Genomic DNA, 23,805 nt, shown 5'->3' with positions numbered 1-23,805 from the left:
AAAAGTCTATTAACTGATTGAAATAATTTACGTTAACTCAAGCCATTAACCAATTTGACCAAAATTTTTGCTTGTTTATTAGGTCTATCTAATATATTGGGCCTATACTATACTATTATTAATAATTTCAATTAATAAGGTTAATTACTCGATTTTAAAATGAATTAAATTTAATAATCAATCGATTAATAAAATTAATTAATGTGATTGGTTATTTCAGTTAAAACTAAAAAATGTAGACCCTAATCATAAGTTCCCTATTTGTAGCTAAGTTGGATAAGTGATGAAGGGGAAAATGAAAAGCTTGCGGGCAGGTGAGTTTAATTCAGCCATTGAAAACTTGAAAGAGGAGCAAAATCGCCCAAAAGACTTTTTTGTGGAGATAAAACTTTCCCAACATAGCTAAAGGTAAGCTAGGCCTAGGGTTCTTCATGGTCAACATACAAGTCAAATAATAGATCACTTCCTTTCATTTTCTATATTTCAAGCTCATTGTTATGCTTTTTTTTGACAGTTAGAATCCATCTAGTCAAAGCTGGAAATTCAAATTGTTGTTTTTCAAATATCTGTTCATTTTTTTCATTTTTATATGTTTTTAATTTTTTTATATATATATTTTTTTTAGTTTTGATGTTTTTTTTTAAATTCTATACACAATATTAGAGATAAGGGGTTTTCTTACTCTAATAATATATATAAAATAATAATAACTCAAATGGTATACCCACGAGACTATTTACCAAAATGGTTCATTTGTTACAGTGTTCTATCAGTGTTACCTGACATATTAGCAGCACCAAATTGAAATGTGATGATATAAAATATTTAGGGACCTAATTTATAAATTTTTCATTTGTATTGGCTGTTACAAAAAGCTTTTAGGGTGTCATTGATGGCGTGACAACACCAAACTTTAAATAGGGTAAATTACTTCATAAACTCTCATTATTTATTATTTTCTTTTATTCCCCTTTAACACCAAAAATAAAAAGGCCTCTTACCATTAGTCCAAAAAAAAAATTCACCAAAAAGTATTTTGTAAAAAAGTGGATTCTAACTGGAAATAAATTTTATTTATTTTAAAAAAAATTCAAATTATATTTGACATGACAGTTAACAGTATTGATAGTAGTTTTCTTTCACTCACATTATATCCGGAGACTATAAAATTAACTAATAATTATAATTTATACATAATAAGAGTTTTCTAAATTTTTTTAGACTAATTGATAAGAGACCTCTCTATTTTTTTTGTTGAAGGGGAATAAAAGAAAATAACAATCAATGAGAGTTTATGAAGCAATTTACCCTATTTAAAGTTTGGTGCCGTCCCACTGTTAGCAAGACCCTAAATGTTTTTTTTGCAGCCAATACAAATGGGAAATTTGCACATCAGGTTCCTGAATATTTTAGGTTATCAAATTTTAGTTTGGTCCCGCCAATATTTCAGGCACCACCCCTGGGAACTGTTCAAACCATACCATTTTGGTAAATAATCAAATGAGTATACTATTTCAATTTTTTTATGTATCAACGGGGTAAAAAAGCCAAGATAAGGGATAGGGGTAACACAGTACAAACCCGTACTAAAAGATGTCTAACAAGAGTTTAATAGTATTATAATCTCAAAGTGCCACGTCTTCCAGATTTAATAGTGTTAGAGAAAAATACCAAAAGATTGGAGGGACTTGGGAAGAGGAGCCAAGTTCAATGAGTATTTAGTTTGTATATGAAATTTAAATTTTTTTATGTACTCAATATAAATTATTTTAAAATTTAATTTGAATATATAAATCATATTTTAGATATTAAAATTAAAAAATATAATTAACAATGTTAACAATTAGACTTGATTTTTAAATTTGATAAGTAGAGAGATTAAATTCTAAATTTATGAAAAGTACATGAACTTATGGCGTATATTAACCTTTATACTACAAAAAAATTATTATTAATATATTTATAATTGTAATAAATATTTATTGTTAAAATATTAATATTAAATATTTTTTAATAATATATGAAGAGTATTATTATTAAAATAAAATTAAAATATTAAATAATTTATCAAAATAATAAATTATGTTAATAATTTATTATATGATTAAATATGTATGTTTAATAATATTGAAAATTATAATATTTTATATTAAAATATTAAATATTTTTAATATTAAAAATAAAACTTATTTTTAATATAATAATATTAATTTTGATTTAAATTAATTTTTATATAAAAATAAAATTACTTACAAAGGAGCTCTTTTCTAGAAGAGACTTAAGTTTCTGAAAAAGGTAAGTCATTTTATATAAAAATGTAAAAAAAAACTTTCGTAAGTCATTTTTTGTAAAACAAACGCATCCTAATTTCAATTAAAACAAAAAAATTAAAACACTTAAATCTAGTTTTTCTTCTCTTTTATTTAGATTGAAAAGTCCATATAAAAGTAAAAAGCTAATTGATTAGTATTATTTTTGCTTCAAAAATTATTTTTAAGCGTCCAAAAGTAATACTAAACAGATCATAATCAATGGTGGAGTGTAGTAGAGACTCAGAGAGGCCATGACCCTTTAAAATAATAAATTTTTAGTTTAAGTTCTTTATAATTTATAAAATTTTAAATTAATAAAGGTAAAATTGTGCTTGGACTCAAAAAATAATAAAATTTGATTTAACATTTAAAAATTATAAAGATATATCTTATTAAAATAATGAAATTACAGTTTTACTATCATAAAAATATACAATTTAATTTTGATCTGCCATTAATGATAATAATATTAAAATATATGCTACTTTTACTCTGTCTTATATTTCCACAATAAATATCAGATACTAATAGTTGTTTAGCATAAAAGAAAGGATTGTATGAAACTGTGATTCTAGTTCATTCTTGATTTTCAGTTTTTTCTCTTAAATCTTATTTGTTATTCTCTTTTTGGAAAATGATAAAAATGACGTGGAATCACAATTTCATACAATCCTTTCTTTGATGCATAATTTTTATTTTCTCATTTATTTTATTCCAAATAAATTGTAATCAAACCAGAATAGTTACCTAATAAAACCGTGTACTATAAAATTATAAATAAAATGTTGATATAGTAAAAAACTATTGAAAAATACAGATTACGTGGCCTCCTTGTAATCCTCCATCCTCCCGGCAAAGGTAAAGCCGAATTTGAAACATAGAATCTCTCTTTACCAACATTGAGAAGACTTTGTTACCTCATTCAGTCAATTATTGTATATAGAATCATCATATTTGTATCAATGCCAATACCTGGCTTAAAACAGAAATGTCAGACGCACAAAAATTGAAGAATGGAAACAATATAGACACCCCCATTTTTCACTACACCCTACTAAGAGAAAAATAAAAAAGAATCAAAACAATACTTTCTTTCTTATCCCTAAAGTGTGACCTCTTTTGTACTGACCAACTGAAAAGAAAACACATGGGGATTTGGTGAAAAAGCTTTCCCATGATTCTTTCCTTTTCCACTCCTTCATCACCTTTCCCATTTCACAATTAACCCTCTTTTCGAATTAACAATCAATGGTATTTGCACAGTGAAAGATATGTCTGTAAGCATAATATGTATTCATATTAATAACATTAGATTTAAAAAAGTTGATATATCATAAAAGATTTGCAATGCCCCATTCAAATGTGGGTTTAAAAAGTTTTTCTTTCTTTTTTTTTGTCTCATTACAAATCTTGTTCTTGAATCCTAGTTGTTGTTTTCTTGCCTCTCTAACTTCAGTTCCTGCATTTCATCAAGTGCCATTTGAGTTGCTTCACATCAGACTGCTTCAATGGCTTCAGCATGAACATCTTCGCACCTTCCTCCAAGCACCTGTTTCCACATACAGTATACATACATTTCAATCTTTTTAACATTATAATTTGTATTCATCAATGAATGACACGAAAACTTACTGACTGGTACGAGTGGGTATGTTTTCGGATGACATGATTACAACAGGGACTTCCTTGAGAACGGATGATTCCTGGTTTTAATTCAAAATGGTGAGTGAAATGAAAAAAAGGGTACTTGCAAATGTTACTAATTAACAACTTCTGAGTAATGAAATGTTTAGTACCTTGATTTTCTTGAGCAGTTCATAGCCGGTCATTCCAGGCATGCAATAATCTGTTATTATCATATTGACCTCAGAAACCTGTAAAACAAAGAAAAGACATTAAGACACGATCTTTATGAATTTGAAGAAAGGGATGGAGTTTTATTTTATGATTTACTTACAGTTGCTTCCAATCTATCATTTCCCAGTCCCAAATAATCCAAAGCCCTCAGTGCATTCTCTGCTGTAGTCACTGCAATACAACACAATTAAAAGAAATGTAATTCTTTGAAAAGAAAAAAGGATAAAAAAATGAAGGATTAGAGAAGAAAAGAAAGATTATACCTTTACAAGAGGAGTTCTTGAGCAGTCTCTCAACCAGTTTCCTATCAATGAGGTTATCATCCACAGCTAAAACATGGGGTTCATCTCCTAATTCCACCGCCATGTCCTTGGAACAGCCGCCACTTCCACCACCACAACTAAGCATCCTATGCTTGTAAAGAAAACAGAACCAAAACAAACCAATAAAGAAAAAAAAAAAGAAAAGTTGGAAAACCTAGAAGGGATGTGTTATGGGAGTAAATGAGAGAGGGGTATACTTATAAAGAAGGGAGTGTTTGGAGGGAGAGAAAGTGAGGAAGGAGATCAGAAATATTTGGTGATCTTTTTAGGGGTAATCTTTGATTTGATTTGAGGGGAAAAAATGAGAAATTATTGAGGAGGAGGAAAGGAGGGGTTTGGGCTGGCAAATATATCCAATCTGACAAAACAGAATCTGCCATTTGCCTGTGCAGTAAAACAGACAGACAGGGGTTGCAGAATAATAGTGCAATTTGTTTTTATATTTTGTTTTATGAAGAACATGTATTAAAAGCAAAACAGAATCGTTTTTCTAAGTTGTAAGGTTTGGTGGTACGGATCAATTATAATCCATTGGTGTTGAAACAAACAAAATCCAAATATATTGCTTCTTCCATTTCTGATTTGTTTCAATCAATCGTGGTGGCCCATTTCTCTTGCCAATTTAATTTAATTAATTAAATCTAGATTTCATTTTCATAATGTGGGTGGGGGTTCATGCAGAGATTCTCCAACTTGGACTTTCCTCAACTATTTCTTCCCCCATTAATTTATTAATGATTTGAAGTCATCCATGTGGTATGTGTCTTGGGACTTGTACTAAATCCCTCATTTACCTTTTTAAATCTTTTTTCCACCAAATATTTTTTAGAATCATGCCAACGAGTCCTTTGGATAATATGCCAAGGCTGTAGTCAAACACAATTTTGATGCCTAGTTTTCTAAATATGATTTAATAGGATTTTTTTAATTTTTTCGGAGTTCAAATTACATTATATGCATATGGATGTATTTTAATTTTTAACTTGATTGTATTAATTTGATTTTTGTTGTATTTATTTAAATATATATTATTTGTGCTTGTACTTGGTTGTACTTGTAAATCATTTCAAATAATAAAAACATTAAAATCATAAAATAAGAATAAACTTGTCCAAAAGCCAAGACAATATGTTGTGTGTGTTTTGGAAAAGGAATAAGTATTATTTAGAATTTAAAATAAAGTTTGATACATAACTTGTACTTGGGCATCATCCAAAAGCAAACGATATAAACAAATAGGAGGATCATCACATGCAAAAAATAGATTATCAAAAGAAAAAACATCTTAAGAGGGTTGGAGTTGTAAACTACTCCCCATACAAGTAAAGGCATCAACAAACTTGTTCCCTTCACAATAAACATGTAGCAAGGAATTATAACTCATAGAAAGAAGAAGTGTCGTGCACTCATCAATCAAATGAGACAATATCAGTCTAGAGTTAGATGATGATTTCATAAAATGTATGATCGATGTAGCATCAACTTCAATTACAAGATTGTTAATGTCAAGTTGTCAAGCTAAAGTTAGACCATCTCTCGTGGCCCACAGTTCAGCCTCTACACTTAAAGCTCTAGGGATGTGCCAAAAAGAGCTAATCAACCAGCTTCCATGATAATCATGAATAATAGCATCGGCACCAGCCTTACCCAAGTTCCCCACAAATGAACCATCCATGTTCAACTTAGCCCAACCTTGCGGAGGAGGTTTCCACGCAACTGAAATGAATTCTGGAATGTGAAGTTTTTTCACTACTAAGGAATGAGTAGTAAATTCATCAGCACTAGTCAGAATTTGTTGCAAAAAGCCCCGTAGAGGCCTATTGTTGGAGAAAACTAAAGCATTACGACATAACCAAAGTTACCACAATGTGAATGTAAAAATAATGTACCAAGGAATCGGAGGATGTAGGATCCAATTTTTGGAGGTGATATTACTTGACAACCACTCTTCCCAACTATTAAACTAAGGTGGATTAACTTGGCATTACTTGAAGACCTCGCTCCATAAATTTTGTGTAATGTGATAATCTTGTAAAAGGGCGACAATAGAGGGCACACAGCTGTGTGTCACACACAGCTGAGACACACGCCCGTGTCTTAGGCTGTGTGGACAAGAAATTGGCCAAAATCAAGCTATCTCCTTCACCCACTTCAAGCTTATACCTAAACACAATTTGCTCATATGACCAATGCATCAAAACATACCTAAATATTCATAAAATAACCAATTCACTATGCCATTAATCTATCCAACCAATATGCCATAAGGTACCTTAATCGCAATTCATCAAACATATCTAAACTCATGCATAATTAACCATATCTCATTCATACCCAACTAGCTCATTTCTATCTCAAAGCATAACCTAACTTGACTACATTTGTAACAGTCCGGTTCTGACCCTAGTCGAAATAGTGGTTTCAGGACCACAAATCCAAGTCTAAAAAATATTTTAATATTATTTTCTGTGTCTGTGATATGTGAATTTACATCTGTGAAAATTTCTGTAATTTAATTTGTCTGTTTCTGTGCTTAATTATAAAAAAAAAGATTAAATCGCGTAAAGTGTAAAAGTTGAGTGCTAGATGCTAAAGCACTTATTTGGCTTGGCTTTTAAAATAAAAGTCCTTGCATGTCAAATTTACCATTTGTTTTAATGGTGGACAAAAATGGTCATGTAGTTGGTGAATTTAATGTTATATCATTAAGGGTAAAATGGTAAAAGGTGATTGTAATGCTTATTATAATAAAATGAAAACAAAAAGGTGGCTTATTATCATGCATATTAGCTGAAAATCAGCCAAAGAAAGAAGGGTTTGAAGCTTTTGTACATTCGGCACTTTGGTAGCTAAATTGAGGTATGAAATTTGTTCGGTTTTTTATAATTTCTACGTTTCTGTGATCGTTGCTTCGTGTTCTTCAAAACTCATGTCTGAATTTCTGTTTCTGTTAAAGATTTCATGAAATGCTATTTTTGATATCATGAGTTTTGTGATGTTTTTGAATGAATTATGAAGGCTTGGTAGATGGTTCATAAGTTTTGTCTTTGAGTTTTTGATGAAATTGAGCTATTTGGGTTAAATTTTGAAAATGAGGTTTTGAAGGATTAAATTGTGAATTAAACATGTTGTTTGGGCTTATATAGAAGCCATGAAAATTTGGCTAGCCCTTGTTGCAAAGAAATTTTGCATATTTGTGATTTTATGAAAAATGGACTAAATTGTCAAAGAGTGAAAATATAAGGGCTAAAATGCAAAGTGCCCTAATTATGTGTATATGGATTATAATGAATGAAATGAATGATTGAATGGTTGAATTTGTATTGTATTAGATCAAGAACAAAGAAAATCGGACTTAGATCGGAGGAAGTCCAAAATAGTTGAATAGTTGACTCGTTTTATCCGAAATCCGTCCGAGGTAAGTCAAATTACAATTACGTGTTAATTGAAATAAATTCTGCTCATATAAACTGTAATCTGTATTGGATGGCCTTGAGTGCTGGATGAATATATTTAGAGTAAAGTAAGATAATATGTTAGTATCTGAAAAGCTCTATATGTTTCTAAGAAAAGTTGACATCTGTCTGAGACATCGTGTAAGACCTTGTCTGGGACACAAGCCTCGATTGAGATTTACGTATAATACCATGTTTGGGACATCGGCATCGTATCAGATTTCGTGTAAGACCCTATTTAGGATAGAGGCATCGATATTGAATTAAATGTAAGACCACGTCCGGGATGTCGGCATTGTACTTGTTTATGAGCATTTGTATCGTTTCTGACCCGTCTAATGATAGCGTACGAAATCTAAGATTGAGTATATGAAATGTATAACCTATGCAGGTACGTTTATATCGTACTAAATTTCTGAATATGAAAAACTCTGTCTCTGTGAAATATGTATGGAAATGAAGCATGACATATATGCAAACAAAAGAGCATGGTTAAGTTTATGAATTATTCTATGAAATGGTTATGAATCTATATGGGTGAATTGTATTTATATGCTTTAGTAGTTAGACCAATTATATTTCACTTACTAAGCTCTGTGAGCTTACTCTGTGTGATTACTATTTGTTTTTCAGTTATCATAGCTACTGAAGGCTCGGGGATAGTCGATGATCAATACCATACTATCGATCTCATTTTGGTACTTTTGAAAGTTTAATTATTTTAAAGTATGGCATGTATAGGCTAGAAGGTCTATGTATATAAGTTTGATGTGTATATATTATGCCATGGGAGTTGGCTAGCAAATGAAATGTTGTATATAGTTTTGGTTTTTGGTTGAATGTGCCAAATGGTGTATGGTTGTAGTGTTTATGAACTAATATGTTTTTGTTATAATGAAGCATGTTATGAGTATGGAATTGGTTGAAAATTTAAGTACAAATGTTGTCTATTATGGCTTGTAGGGATGACTTCTAAAAGGGGTGGCAAATTGGCTTAAATCAAGCCTACTTGGTGCCACACGGTCAGGGGACACGGGCGTGTCATATGGCCAAGGGTGAAAGTCAGTATGGTTACCCTGGTTTGGCATGGCTAGTTCACATGGGTGTGTCTGATGCTCATGTGAAGCACGCGGCTTAGACGGACGGGCGTATGACCTCAATAGAATTATAAAATTTTCTATGTTATGAATTTTATGAATGTATTTGGTTTAGCTCTAACCGTTCTTAAACGTATGTTTTACGTCTCGTAGACCATATTTAGAGATGATTGCTTATGAAACGATGTTAAATAATACCTGTGATTTTGAATTGGTCCGGAATGTTCTGTTTGTCTGGTAATGCCTCGTAACCCTAATCCGATGTCGGTTACGAGTTAGGGTTGTTACAACATTGTAACCATACCATCACTTACCAATTTAGTCATTAAAGCATGCATCAACTTAACTATATTAACAACCAACCACAAGGTATCAAAAGTACCAAAAGTACCACAAATTCAAAGCAACATTTACATGCCATAAATATCAACTAGCCGTTAAACATAAATCCAGCTATACATTGCATTATAACCTTGACCAAAACAAGAAAATCTACCGATATAATCATTGGATAGTGTGATAGGTCTCTGACAAGCTTCCAAACCAATCGAGCTTCTGACAATCTATAAAACATAGGAAAGAAAACTACGTAAGCATATAATGCTTAGTAAGTTCGTATAATATGAACATAACTTACCATTTCAATGCATAACTTTAAAATTAAACATGATACAATCCAACCAATATCTTCGCACAAGCCTAAGCATTATCAACAACAATTGTTAGTGCATGAACACATAATTCACTTGAATTATCACATGATAAGGTAAATTCACATGAACATAATGCCATTGAATTCATACTTTCCATAAACATAGATATACATTCATAGATCATTATCATTTCATACATTTCCATAGGTTTATAACATAGCCGTTGGAACATTTATCGTTCCTTCCCTTTTCATGCTCGTTGAACCACTTAAATTAATACCGGATATGCAAGAAAGCTCACACAAAGTGTGCTAAACATATGGTGAAAACCATTCATTTTCTTTTTCATTTTCCTTTACATTGTTGCTCACTCGAGCCATAAAATGAGTCTACTTACACAAGCTAACGGTTAGAATGTAAGCTACACGATACTGCTCACACAAGATGACAAGTATTCGCAACAAATGCCAGAACTCAGTCATCGGTAGGATATTCAGGACCAGCACCCGAAACATGGTAACCTTAATGACATGTCATTTGTATCATATATATTTCTAAAGTTCAAACGAGGCTCGATAATCATCGAAACGTAGTTGGATTTCCATCGTTCATTTACATGATAAATAACACTATAACATATATATCAAAATAACATTTTAATGTTATTTAAACATACGAACTTACCTCGATTACAAAGACATCGAAACAAGATCAACTAATTCGAAGCTTTAGCTTTTCCTCGATCTAGATCCGTACAAGGTTTATCTTGATCTAAATAATCAAATTCAGTCTATTTAATACTCATACTCTTCAATTTAGTCCAAAATTCATACTTTTGCAAAATAATATTTTTGCCCTTAATATATTAGCTTCTTTACAATTTAGTCTCTAAGCTTGTAAATTGAAATTTATACAATTTCATCCACATTTCATGCTTGCCGAATTACCTAGAGACTTATATCAACCCATATAGATCATCATTTCAAAATTTTACCATGCTATTTTACTACTTTAACAAATAAGTCTCTAAATGATAATTTCATAAAAAATCACTTTACAAAACTTGTTTATTTAACAACAAGGATTCACAATCTTTCATTAAACTCCAAAAACCATACAAATATGTTCATGGAAAAACCCTAGACCTTTAACAGTTTTGCAAATTAGTCCCTGGGCTAGCTAGATTAAGCAACAACGATCCTGAAAACATAAAAACCATTTAAAACTGGACAAAATAATACTTACATGAAATAGGTATCCTTAGCCGAATGCTCAAGCTTCTTCAATGGAGTCTTTCTCTCTTATTTTTTGGTGGAAAGGATGGACAAACAAGATGATATCTTTTGTTTCATTAATTTACTTTAACATATTTATTAATTACAAATTTAACCTTTATTTTTAACTTAAATTTTACTTAAATTACGTCCATCTTTTCCACTAACAATAAAAATGGTCTAATTACCATTTAAATCCACTCACATTTAAGTTTCATAGCAATTTGACTCATTTTACTAATAGAACTCTACTTTTACACTTTCTTTTTACTTAATTAAGCATGCAAACATCAAAATTTCTTAACGAAATTTTTATATGATACTACTAACATATTCTAGGAATTAAAAATAATAATAAAATAAATATTTACTTGTAGGATTTGTGGTCTCGAAACCATTGTTCTGATTTCATTGAAAATGGGCTGTTACAGCAATGCCACTCATTGCTGATTTATGTTGTAATGTCGAGGACTCGTGGTCACAACATTGCGCCTGTTTTGGCAAAGAACACATTGATACATTTTTCATGTTTTCTAGAAAACACCTTTATACATTTATGATAACTTTCCAACATCAATGCAATTTCATTCCATAGCAATCGATACCAATCAAAGCATGCGAACATTTGAATCATGCATTCAAATTGGCACAAAACACATAATCATCATTTTGGCATATCAAGCCATTTATCAACCTATCCATACCAAGTTACTTCATTTTCAAAATTCAAACATATCATGCCTATGCAATTTGGGAACCAAGAACTTAAATAACCTTAACATGAATCAAACAAAGCATAAACTAAGCTATACTTCATGCATAACATACAAATATACCATAATCTCAAATAACATATTGATATTTAACATTAGGAAATGCCATTTACACAATTAAACCCTATATATATGCCACAACATTAGGAGTCCAGATGAACATAATTTTACTTATTCGACAATAGTGTGGTGTATGTAGAGATCCAACTTTGAAACTTTCACAAATAGGAGATCCACAAGTAGGAGAAACAACTAGAGTAAGCATATAAATGTTTAGTAAGTTCAAATGGAAATTACATACTTACCTTGCTCAAAAGTGAGCATATTAATTATCTTAGTTTTAGCATACTTTTGACTAGAACATGGCACTCAAAATAACAACAAGGTAAGCATAATTGTTCATACACATCAAACATTATAAGCATAATTCACAACATCTAATATGAACCAATTTCACTTAACTCATCACAATGTTATAATTTATCATCAATCCATGAATTTATATCAAATACACATAACTCATATCAATGTCATATTCTATCATCTATCCATAAATTTATATCAAATATACATAACTCATCTCAATGTCATATTCTTTCCATGAATTTATACCATATCAAGTGAATTACATATCAAGTTAGTTTATTAAATTCAATTCCTTACATTTCAAATTTCTAAATTCAATTATATTGTTTCACCCGATGGAACCCTAGTAAAATGAACTTAGATACAAGGATGAACTACACCACACCAGATAGCTCATAAGAGCTTAAACTACACTACACTAAGGCATCGAAGTGCACGGTACATAGGCATCAAATGCAAAAATATTTTCAAATATATCCCTCCACCACACTAAAGTCTTTTTAGAGACATATAATACTTGATGATTCACAACAGATGTTGGATCTTGATATAACCTATAATATTTTTTGTAAAATCACATATCATGTAGAAGCACGCATATGACCCTATTGGCATGCCGATCATATCTTAACATTTTACTAAGTTCATATGGACATCAATTATGCATGTATTCATTATCATTCCCTATAAGCAATCACTTTCACATGTTTATATCCTATAATTGTCCACATTTACATATCCTACCCTATGATCATTCACATTTTCATATTCATATCCTGAACCATTTCATATCAATCAATAATCTTAATTCATTTCAATTCAATCCAAGTCAATTTCATTTTCTAACCATGTATGCCAAAATAATCAATTTTCAAAGTCATGTCCAAGCATAGTTATAATGAAAAACACAAGCACACACATATAACACAAAGAAGGGTAGTAAGTTCAATATGAACTTACCTTTCAAAATACAAAACGAGTGGATCCTTCAGGGAATAATCCGCAATTTTTGCTTTTTCCTTATTAACTCTACTTTGGTCCAATTCTTGATTTATACAAATATTTTATATACCAAATCAATACTGAACATTATCATATATTTTCATGAGATGCATGCTCCTAAATAAGTCTATTTTTCAATTCCCCTCATATTTTACATTTTATTCAATTTAGTCCCTAAACTCGGGATAAGCATAACTTTCGATTCCTAGCTTCGGATTAAAATTTGATTTCCCTTACTTTCATTAAAGATCTTGTACTTTCTATTTATAATTTAATTTCATGACAAGTTTTATATTTATTCAATCTGGTCCCTAATGTAACAAAGTTGGTAAATAAACTAAATTAACTTTATAATCTAATCCTTTTCATAATCTAAGCTTAAAATCTATCAATTTCAAGAAGCTTAATTCATCAATCTATCAACAATGGAAATACTTAAAACTTCAACAATTTATCAAATTGGTTCATGGCTAGCTAAATCAAGCTTCTATGACCGCAAAACTTAATTACCTTAAATTTTGCTTCAACAATTTAAAAGCTTGGAAGGTTTTTCTTTGGTTTCAAAAATGGTGGACGATGAAAGGTGAGAAAAATGATGCATTTTTTCCATTATCTTATGTTCTTATACCGTGATCATTCACTAATTAACATTGTTTAATTAAGTTTTTTTTAACAATCTCATTATAAGTTCTGATCATATATGCTCTTTTTAACACAATGCCTAGAACTACTCACAGCTCCTCTCCAACCCATAAATAAGAGGATAATGTGCTTCAGCACACCTGAACCCACGTCCTCTTGCATTGGAAACAATGTCCATACCAATTGAGCTAAGACTCAATCGGCATAGTTTAATTAAGTTAATCATGCCTTGATTACTATAATTATCTCTTATTATATACATAGTGGAAAATGTCACCATCCTCAACTAATTCCTATTGGAAAATGATTTAATTACTATTTTAGACCTTTTATTAATTGCTGTTTAGGTCCCCAAGTCTTTTGTCAATTAAAACTCTATAACAATTAGACTTTTACAATTTAGTCTCTAAGCCTTAATTAACTATTTTATCGACTAAATTCCTCGATCGTTCTTCGATAAATTTTTATATTAACTCTATAAATATTCCTACTTTATATTTACGGACTTGATTTACGAAAATAGATTCCAAAATCGCATTTTCCGGTATCATTAAAAATTGGATCATTACATGCTTTCCAGTAACTGTGCCTGTTCTGGACTTTTTCAATTATAGAGTTGAAATCGTATGTAGAGACTTTTTTATAGTGCATAGGGAAACCAAGGTATTTACCAAAATCCTGAGTTTCTCGTATCTTTATGTTTTTAGAAATAAAGGTCCTGTCCTACGAGCCTCGAACACTTCAAGGAGAAAACCACCCGAGATTTCTTGAAATTGATGGTTTTACCCATTCTGTCATAAATGAATGAAGGATGCGATTGATGGTATCCATTGATTTAGCATCAGTTTTGGCAAATAATATAACATCATCCGTAAATAACAAGTGAGAGATCTAAGGACCACTTCTTGATGCTCGAATAGGGGACCAACTTTAATGCTCTACTGCTTTCAGGATCATGAGACTGAGACATTCCATATAAAGAAAGAAAATATATGGAGAAAGTGGGTCTCCTTGGTTTGATTATTTGTGATGGAGTGAAACCCAGAAGCTTGAATCTGCTTAGCAAAATAGAAGTTGTAGTTGTCAAGACACAACTCATAATCAATTTAATCCAACAAGATGGAAAAACAAAGAAGGTGAGAACTTTACGAATGAAGCTCCATTCAAGCTATAGGCTTTTCCAAATCTAGTTTGATGATCATTAACCCTTTCTTCCCTTTTCAACGATGCAGGGAATGAGAAATTTCTTGAAAAATCACTGCATCATCAGAAGAATGTCACCCAAAGATGAAACTACCTTTAAACAGGGATATGATTTTATTAAAAATGGGGGTGAATGCGAAACACAAGAATCTTTGTAATAATCTTATAAGCAATATTGCATAAGCTGATAAGACTGAATTGTGTAATCGAGGCAACTTCCCTTGACTTAGGGATGAGAGCAATCAAAGTTTCATTTAAGGCGCAGGGGATCGTGGAAGTCCGAAACACTTCCTTGATAAGAAGCATGACTTTTAAGTTTAAATGAGTTTAATTTGGAAAGAGTTAAAATTATAGTTTCATAACCAAGGGGACCAAATACCCGACTCGCCCTTAGCTTTGCTCTTAGGCCGGTGTTTCATCGTATATAAAGTGAAGCCTGTATGTACTCTTTCTAGATTTATTCTAATTCAAATTCCACCCTACATCAAATTTATTTTGATGCCTAATTCACCTTTGATTGGATATAATTGTAGTCATTCAAAATATATTTATTATAGGAGGAGAGGCACCCAACTATGATTTTTTTTTCTTTTTTGGTCACCTAACTATGAAAAGTTACAAAATGATCACTAAACTATTCAATTGTCTTTTTGTGTCACCAGTTGACTAACATAAAAACGGAAACACCCAAAAATCCAAAATAATTATGTGACTGAAAACCAAAATTAAATAGTAGAGTGACTATTTTATAATTTTTCATAATTTAGTGACAAAAAAAAAAAGAAAAACATAATTCAATGAGTACTAATAGAGTTTACCCTTTATTATAATTAACTTCTAAAAAGAACCCAATCAATAATTTGGGCTTAGAAAAATATTTTGCCATCCAAATTGTACTACACATTTAACAAAAATATTGTTTTTTTAATCTAAGTTAAGTTTTAAAAAACATGCAACAATATTTGAATATTGTGCAATTAATTTTTTTCTAAATGTTATATAAATATAAATAATTTTTAAATAGTGATCATTGCTTTTGAAAAGTGCTTTTGAAAAGTACTGTGGAAAAGTGCTTTTGAGAAGTACTTTTGAGAAGTGCTTTGGAAAAATTTAAGTGTTTGATATTACTGTCAAAAAGTGATTTTGAAAAGTAAAATGTCCATTTTAGACATGATATTATAAAGTAACAAATATGTATTTAAATAATGTTCAAATTAGTTAATATTATGATATTTTAGTAAAAATATAAAAAAATAATTTATTATAACTTATTGTTAATATTTTAATATATAATATTAATTTTAAATATTTCTAAGTAATTAATTTTAATTATTTATTAAATTTAATTAGAATATATAAATTATATTTAAATATTTAAATATAATAATTAAATATTTGTAATTAGATATTGACACAATTATATTATTTTAAAAAATATTTTTTATTTTTAATTAATACTTTTAACATATTTGTAAAACTCATATTAAATAACCAATAAAGAGAACACAAAATAATAGCATCAAACACATTTTAAGTCAAAAAGTAAGGTTAAAAAGGTAAAATAACAGCCAAAAATACTTTTTGACTGAAAAAGTTAAAATTTACTGCTTTTTCATCTCTAAAAAAGCTCATCCCAAAAGTTAAAAAAGTTGCCCTAATGATATGTGTTCTTCATTGCTTTTAAGAGAAAAACAATTTTTTTAAAAAAAATTCATCCCAAAAGCAATGGAGAACACACCCTAATACTGGGGAGTCGGTGGAATCGAGGTTGACTTTAGAAGAGGGAATTTGGCAGTGTTGGGTGGACGCAGCTTTGTTTGAGAATGTTAGGAGCTGAGGTATGAAGGACATTTTGCGTGGAGCCGATGGCGTATTTATTAAAGTTTTTGCCCAATCGAATATCAGGGTACCCTCCGAAGCTATGGCGTTGCTAGAAGGATTGAGATGGGTGATTCAGTCCCTCGGTTCTAGGGGAGTTGTTTACACCGATGCTAAGAAGAGAGCTGCAACGGTTTATTGTAATGATGAAGATTTTATCTGAGTTTGGGCGCATCGTGCTTAAATGCAATAGTGTGGTGGCAGCAGGGTTTAATGGATTTGATGTTAATTCAACAAGGAAGCTCATAAGCTTGCTAGGTTGTCAATTTCTTTTAATGTTACGCAGTATTGAGATGTTGTTACGGACGTTTTAGTTTCCTGATATTAATTAAGTTTTGCTATGTTTTATATTTAAAAAAAAAAACTATATCTTCACCTAACATAAACGTAAGCTATGTCGTCTATTCTCATAAATCTCACAACACCAATGTCTCATGACATTAATGTAAAACAAATAACATGCAATGTCTCGCTGGAAGACAGGGCTTGCAAAATAATTGCTATGAATTCCGAGTAGGTATTCATGCATAACCCAGCAACCATCCAATGATCGAAACATCAACCATCGAGCGAGAAGAATGTTAACTTTACCCAGGAGTCAGTTTGGATTGTATGTTTGCATCACGGCTGAAGCTCAATCTATCACAAAATAAGTAAATGAACATTACGATATGAACAAGCTAAACAATCAGGACTCAAAATAGTTCAGAAAATATTTTTTGCTTAATTTTCTGGATCACCAAATTCCAAATAAATGTACTAGAAACAAAATTCTTTGATATTAGATTGTGAGGGACAAGGAACGACAATTCAGTGAGTTAAAAAAAAAAACAATTGCATCTTACAAGGGCTCTTTTTTGTTCCAGCAGCAAGCAATGTTGACTGCTAGAACTACAATTGGAACCTTACAAAGGGTAACATGTGCGTCCACGTATCGTTTTTGTCTTTCATTTGATGCTAGCTTTAGGAATGGAAGATGTGCATGGCCCTGCTGAGGTCATAAATGGAATACCTTTAAATGTGGCCACACCCTTCTCATCAGTGAAAAGATTCTGCAGCACAGGGAAATTACTTGTTACATGCAAAACCCGAAGCAACATATTCCGGTCTCTATGCAAACACTAAAGGTGATAGAAACCATTCATTGGATCCAACCTCCAAATATGGAAATGCAATAGGCAAAACAATAGTTAAAAATATTTGCCATTTCCACAATCTACGAAAAAGCATCACCAAGAATCCAAACCAGGTAAAAGCATCTGCAAATTAGAAAATGAAACATACCGGTGTTATTTTCTCCAACTGCTTCTTCTTTGGATTTAGGACATCTTCTGGCTTTCCATCAATCCTGGATGAATAACAACCTTTTTCATGCTATACCAGGAGAAAACTTCAACTCAAATCAATAAACACCTATCTCAAAACCAGACTACTTGCAAAAGGGAAATAGGGAATATGTACAAAACAAGGAGTTGTAATTGGAACAGAGCCATCTACAGACTAACAGAAACCCAATGCCCCAACCAATAGCTAAACAAGGACTCATGAAAAACTAAGCTGGCTCAAGAATAAGGTTTATGAATTGCAAACTAAATTACATGCTATCTCAGATAATCTCACAAAAGAAGATATATTTGCGCAATATCTATTTGTATTTCTACAGAACTCAAAACATGCTTACCCTGAAAATGAAATGGGCTCGCCAGGTTTAGCACCTTCAGGGGGCAGTAATGGCTCTACCTTGGTATGATCTTCATTAGAAGCACAAAGCACCTGAAAACCGGAGATTGCAAACAAGAAAAACAATCAATACCATCGATTCAAATATATAAGCAAACAATCTAACTCCAGTTTTAGAAATGGAAACCACCAATTATTCTGCTGAAAGAAAAACATATATGCTATCTACCACAAATTTGAGATCACTTACAATTTAAATGGACTGAGTTTAAGGAAATTGTTACAGAGGAAAGTAACAGAATCAAAGAATCACATAAGCTTTGTATTGTAGTTCAGGTTTGCTACTAAGCAGAAACAGGAACAAATTAAGCAAGCAGGCAGAATATGTATGCAGAGAGAGTCGCAAAAAACAAAAGTCATGGACATTTTTCAGTTATCTCAGACATTGACAAGGATATAATTGTTCAGTGACTGCACATAAGCGCATGCACATAAAAATGTTCAATGGAAAAGGATAACATGTTGACTAAATGCCAAGAAGCATACCAGTCCCTCTGACATCACATCTCGTAGCTTTCCAGGTTTTACATTTGTAATCAGCACAACACGACGATTCTTCACAGGCCACAGCACAAGCAAAAATCATGGAGAACATCAGTATGTAAGCTTCAGAGCTCAATGAACCAAAAAATATGAATACAAATGATAGAAGTCAAATAAACAGAAACTGCATGACAGCTAACTTAGAAAAGAATACCGTCAAGTCTTCTGGACTGCAATACTTGGCCAATCCACTAACAACCTGTCGTACTTTAGCCTCTCCGACATCTATCTCCTCTACCAGTAAACTGCATTTTAATAAAACAAAACATCATTCCACCAATTTTGCATCTAGACAGCCATAGAGAAGAATTAGTTAACTCAAACATAAAGATATTTAACCCCTTGAAAGGAAAGTACAAGACAAGTTTGTCAGCATACCTATCAGCAGATGGATGTTTCCATGCTTTACGTATAAGACCAACCTGTATATTCAGTAAACTGACACTGAGTTCTTTGTCTTTATCAGATGCTTCTTTTTCAGGTGCTTTCTTCTCTGGAACAGCTTCCTTATCTCCCTTAGCCTTTTTCTTGGCATCCTGAAAATGAAAAGGTTATCGTCATAGAATTTTACCAGCATGAGAATCTAGAAAAAGCTTGGGCACTGATAATTAGAGTATGGATAACCACCTGTTGTTATGAGAGTTAATTTAAGCAAGATACTACTTGAATAAGTTCTCTCAAACGGTGAACATTGAAGCAATTACCAAGTGAAAAACACCAAGAAGTTACAAGAATATATACTAGAATAAAGAATAAGGGCAAAAATGGTACCGCGGAATCACTTTTCTTTGCATTTTTTTCTGCATCTGGCTTGTCTGCAATTTTTGTGTTTTGAACAGTCCCTTTAGCACTTGAAGTTACTTCTGGCTTAGCTGCAGCTTTTGCCATCTGCAACCAGATTTTGTAAATAACATTAAGAAATAATATGCTATCCTGACTATATGTAATTGCCAACTTTCAGTATCCCCCCCCCCAACCCCAACCAAAAAAAAAAAAAAAGAGAGAGAGAGAGAGGAGCTGAGTGGTAGGGGAATGGCTCTTAGGGTAGTGAAGATGTCAAGACTCAAGAGCCAAGACCTCTCTATTGAACAAAGAAAACATCAAATTTCAACTGAAGTGAAAATTTCCATTCCTTTACACATCAAAACCATTTACGGTGCCCTATCACATGATTAGAACCCCAATGACCACAGATCTAAAACACACAATTTAAGGATAACTTACCTGAGGCTCAAAAACAGGCTTCTCCAGCAATATCTTCTCAAAATGTGCACCAAGATCCTCACTATTCTGCAAAAGTGATTTTAAAAGGTTTGTAAGTAAAGATTTAAAAAATGGCATTCATTGGTGTTACAGTTCCTAAAAAGACCGTGCATTCCTCCTTTGAGGCCTTAATCATCATCTTAGAAAACCTGGTATGTGTTCTGATAATCTTTTTTAAAAGGTAAGTGAAGAACAATAAGTGATAACTTTTAAAGAAAAGCAAAAAGCTGTTTTCGAGGCTATGGCAACAACAGATACAACCTAACACCAAAAAGGAAATATCAAGTTTCAATCCCCACTTCCTAACTTGATTCATAAATACGCCAGCAAAAGTCGGGATAAATGGATGACACGAATTCATGACAATAAAAACAAAAGCTTAGACTAGAGTGTCAACATGACATCTGCATCAGCGGCTAGGCAAAATCTTGTTGATGAAATGTTAAAACAGAAGCTAAACTACAGGATAGACGACACATCAAGAACAAAAATAGCAGAGATTGTCCCATGTGCTACCAGGCTGTGTTCAACTGACAAATCTATATTTCAGATTCCTTCATAAAGCCGCAAATAGCTTTTTCTACTTGTCTCCACAAAATAACACACTAGACAAAAGCTACCAAATGCAGGAAAACCAAATAATACCCAGAAAAAAGCTGTGACAAGAATCCATTAGGTATCCAACAAAATTATAAATTCAAAACAACAGAAAATGTCTCTACCTGGATATAATCCATCCATCGCATCACATGTGGCAATTTCTCCTTCTCTGGAGTTGAAAGGGCAATCTGACAACAAACAAGCAAAGGCTATCAATTTTTCGCAAAGGAATTGCAGTTAATTTTCTTCAACATAAGTTTAGCAGTTAGCACCAAGATACCCTCTCTTTGAAACACAAAGTGAGAAGTATATACTGCAATACATACCACTGAACTATGTATGACTGAAAAAACAATAACATCGGCTTCTGAGGGTGTAAATCCATTGCCCAAAAGTACAGATTTTTTAGCCAAGTCAGTGTTTAATTCATTCAAACCACCATAGCATGCCTTAGAATCACCAGGAAAGCTGTCTGCAAAAGCTATCCACTTCATCACCTACAGTCAAGTTCAAACTTTTCATACTAGTAAACTTTTTTAGGAAGAGAAAATCACAGTGGAGAAACATGCAAGAGATCATTTTTCCAATTCATGCCAGTCACCTCAATTTTACCAATATACTTTTATAAAGAGAAATGACCTCAGGTTCTACTTCACTAACACTAACATAAGAGCTAGATTACACAAAGATGAATACTTTCATGAAAAAGGCTAATTACACATTACCTCATCGTTATTTTGCGGTGACTCCTTCCCTGATGACTTCAAAATGTTTATGTAAAGGGTCTTAATATCATTTCCAGGGACTTGACTTGAAAAAGCCTTCTGCAAAATAAAGTAGGAATTTATATAGCCATCAATATTGGCACATAATTAGGGAACCAGATAAACAAAGCACATCTCAATTGATTGCAAATGTAAGCAAAACTTAGCAAATTGCACGGTTATTACAAATTGAAATACATTAAGCATGTTTCCCTTCTTCTACACTTAATTGATAAGGAGATAATAACTGAATTGAAGTAAAACCCATTACATAAAAGTAAATCACTAAAAAATGAAAAACTTCCTCAAGTAAAAATGAAAGAGATTTTAGCTAAACAGATTAAAATAAATGACATGCAGACAAGATAAAGGAAGTAAATTATAAAGATGGGTATTTCAATGGTACTCACAGGATCCAAAGAGAAGTGCTTGCAAAGAGATGATACTATTTCTTGCTTCCTTTTGATATCACTGGTTCCATTGGTTGCCATGTCTGGGTTTTCTTCTCTTTTTCTCCCTTGAAGAGCTATTTAGACCAAGAAACAGACGTAGGGTTTTTGTGGTTTGATGAGCTTTTTCACTTCAGGAAAGCCGAAGTTCATTGAAGCTTGACAAAATATTGATTGGGCTAAGCCTGGTTCCTTGGTAGACTGGACCTCACTCCAGAGTTCTCACTTTGTAACCTTAACTAGTTTACAGATGATTTATGTTCTCAAGATGTTGGGCTGCTTTAAGGTTTCGGCTAATTCCTAGGCCATTCTTTAAGATTAGTTGAGGTGTAGTTTTCAAAAATTTGGAATTTAATTTTTTTTAGATTTTAAAATTTAGTTTAATCTTAATTTTTTTATTAAATTTGTTGACGAATTTTAAAACTGTTCCAAACTTAAGACGGAGATTGAACGCTCGATCATTGATTAAAATAAAAATTCTTACCATCTCACTTAATTCTCATAGTTCAAACTTCTAAATATTTATCAACAAATATTTAATTGTATTAGTTGAAGTGTTATCTCAATCCAAATTATATACAACTATTAATCATATTTTTTTTCATTTCATATTAATTTTAAATTAAAAACACAAATCTACTAAATATTCACATTTTTTAAAGCTACAAAATTTTGGTGCATCACACTAATAATAAAGCTAGTATTATATAAACTAAGGTAAACTAGCAATTCAGAAAACAATACTACGAGAAGTATATAATTTTGACAAGTGTCTTGCTTGTTTGATTGATACGTTATACTTTTTATCATTATTAACATAATACGAGTCCAATTATTATTTTAAATTTTTATTAAAACAAAAAATCCAAAACTGGTTTAAAAAAATAAATATTTTTAAGTCATTATTAAATTAAAAATAAAAAAATGTGGTAAATACATATTTTAAAAGAAGTTGTAAAAATTTAAAATTTTGGTAAATACATATTATGGTTATTAGAAAGATATTTCTTCTCCTTTCGTGTGTTCTTGTCATTTGACTTTGTTTCTCTGCTATTTTGCGTCGACGTGGTGAAATGTTGGCCCTTCAGCAGAGCCTCAGATGACGATAACGTTAAGAGTAAGATAAACAAACAAACAAAAAAACCATGATTAATTATAAAATTGTTCATATAAAAAGTCAACAAAAAAATGTCACGTGTTATTTAATGGATTAATGTATTATATTAATAAAATGGATTATTTTAACGATTGAACAATTATTTTAATTAAAATAATTAAATAAATTATATTTTAGATTAATTCACCCTATAATAAAAATCAACAACAAAAGAAAGTAGAAAACAAAACACGCAAGAGAGGTGTGTCGTTTTCAGGGGCGAAGCCAGAATAATTTTTTAGGGGCGGAATGAAATTTTAATTTTTTATAGTCTATATATTTATAATTTTTAAAGGATTAAATTAAATTTTTATAATTTTAGGGGGGGCCAAAGTGTAATTTTACTTTTACTAATTTAAAATTTTAAAAAAATCTAAAGGGCCTCAATGGAAATTTTCCATTTTAGGGGGGCCGGGGCCCATGCCTGCCCCCCTGGTTTCGCCCCTGGTCGTTTT

The 23,805-nt window shown here is 31.4% G+C and overlaps 2 protein-coding genes across 3 annotated transcripts; both read right to left on the bottom strand.

Annotated features, from left to right (window-relative positions):
* Positions 1 to 3,584: 3,584 nt before the first annotated feature.
* On the bottom strand, positions 3,585 to 5,122 carry LOC121207568 (two-component response regulator ARR17). The gene is made up of 5 exons (XM_041077903.1): positions 4,433 to 5,122; positions 4,270 to 4,340; positions 4,109 to 4,186; positions 3,945 to 4,015; positions 3,585 to 3,861 (listed from the first exon to the last, which is right to left on the bottom strand). Exons 1-5 carry the CDS (start codon positions 4,575 to 4,577, stop codon positions 3,765 to 3,767), a joined length of 462 nt encoding a protein of 153 aa, XP_040933837.1. The 5' UTR covers positions 4,578 to 5,122; the 3' UTR covers positions 3,585 to 3,764.
* A 12,417-nt stretch (positions 5,123 to 17,539) lies between these two features.
* On the bottom strand, positions 17,540 to 22,440 carry LOC107916292 (aminoacyl tRNA synthase complex-interacting multifunctional protein 1). 2 transcript variants are annotated; one of them, XM_016845479.2, is made up of 12 exons: positions 22,156 to 22,440; positions 21,707 to 21,805; positions 21,308 to 21,478; positions 21,104 to 21,169; positions 20,343 to 20,408; positions 19,890 to 20,006; positions 19,497 to 19,654; positions 19,273 to 19,363; positions 19,062 to 19,130; positions 18,517 to 18,608; positions 18,120 to 18,183; positions 17,540 to 17,887 (listed from the first exon to the last, which is right to left on the bottom strand). In XM_016845479.2, the coding sequence occupies exons 1-12, from the start codon at positions 22,234 to 22,236 to the stop codon at positions 17,783 to 17,785; spliced, it is 1,179 nt and encodes a 392-aa protein (XP_016700968.2). In that variant the 5' UTR covers positions 22,237 to 22,440; the 3' UTR covers positions 17,540 to 17,782. The 2 variants fall into 2 exon arrangements, with proteins under 2 accessions (XP_016700968.2, XP_016700969.2); XM_016845480.2 differs by having other exon boundaries at positions 21,707 to 21,802; positions 22,156 to 22,399.
* Positions 22,441 to 23,805: the final 1,365 nt, after the last annotated feature.

Source organism: Gossypium hirsutum, chromosome A10 (genome assembly GCF_007990345.1).
Source record: "Gossypium hirsutum isolate 1008001.06 chromosome A10, Gossypium_hirsutum_v2.1, whole genome shotgun sequence".
NCBI classification, from domain to species: domain Eukaryota; kingdom Viridiplantae; phylum Streptophyta; class Magnoliopsida; order Malvales; family Malvaceae; genus Gossypium; species Gossypium hirsutum.
This window is presented reverse-complemented; position numbering and strand designations above follow the sequence as displayed.

Coding starts and splice junctions, on each gene's coding strand:
- LOC107916292 (XM_016845479.2), bottom strand. CDS start 22,236: ATGGCAACCAATGGAACCAGTGATATCAAAAGGAAGCAAGAAATAGTA. Junction 21,170..21,307: donor CAGTCATACATAGTTCAGTG/GTATGTATTGCA, acceptor GTTTGTTGTCAG/ATTGCCCTTTCAACTCCAGA. Junction 20,409..21,103: donor GATGGATGGATTATATCCAG/GTAGAGACATTT, acceptor TCACTTTTGCAG/AATAGTGAGGATCTTGGTGC.
- LOC121207568 (XM_041077903.1), bottom strand. CDS start 4,577: ATGCTTAGTTGTGGTGGTGGAAGTGGCGGCTGTTCCAAGGACATGGCG. Junction 4,341..4,432: donor CAAGAACTCCTCTTGTAAAG/GTATAATCTTTC, acceptor GTTGTATTGCAG/TGACTACAGCAGAGAATGCA. Junction 4,187..4,269: donor ATGATAGATTGGAAGCAACT/GTAAGTAAATCA, acceptor TTTGTTTTACAG/GTTTCTGAGGTCAATATGAT.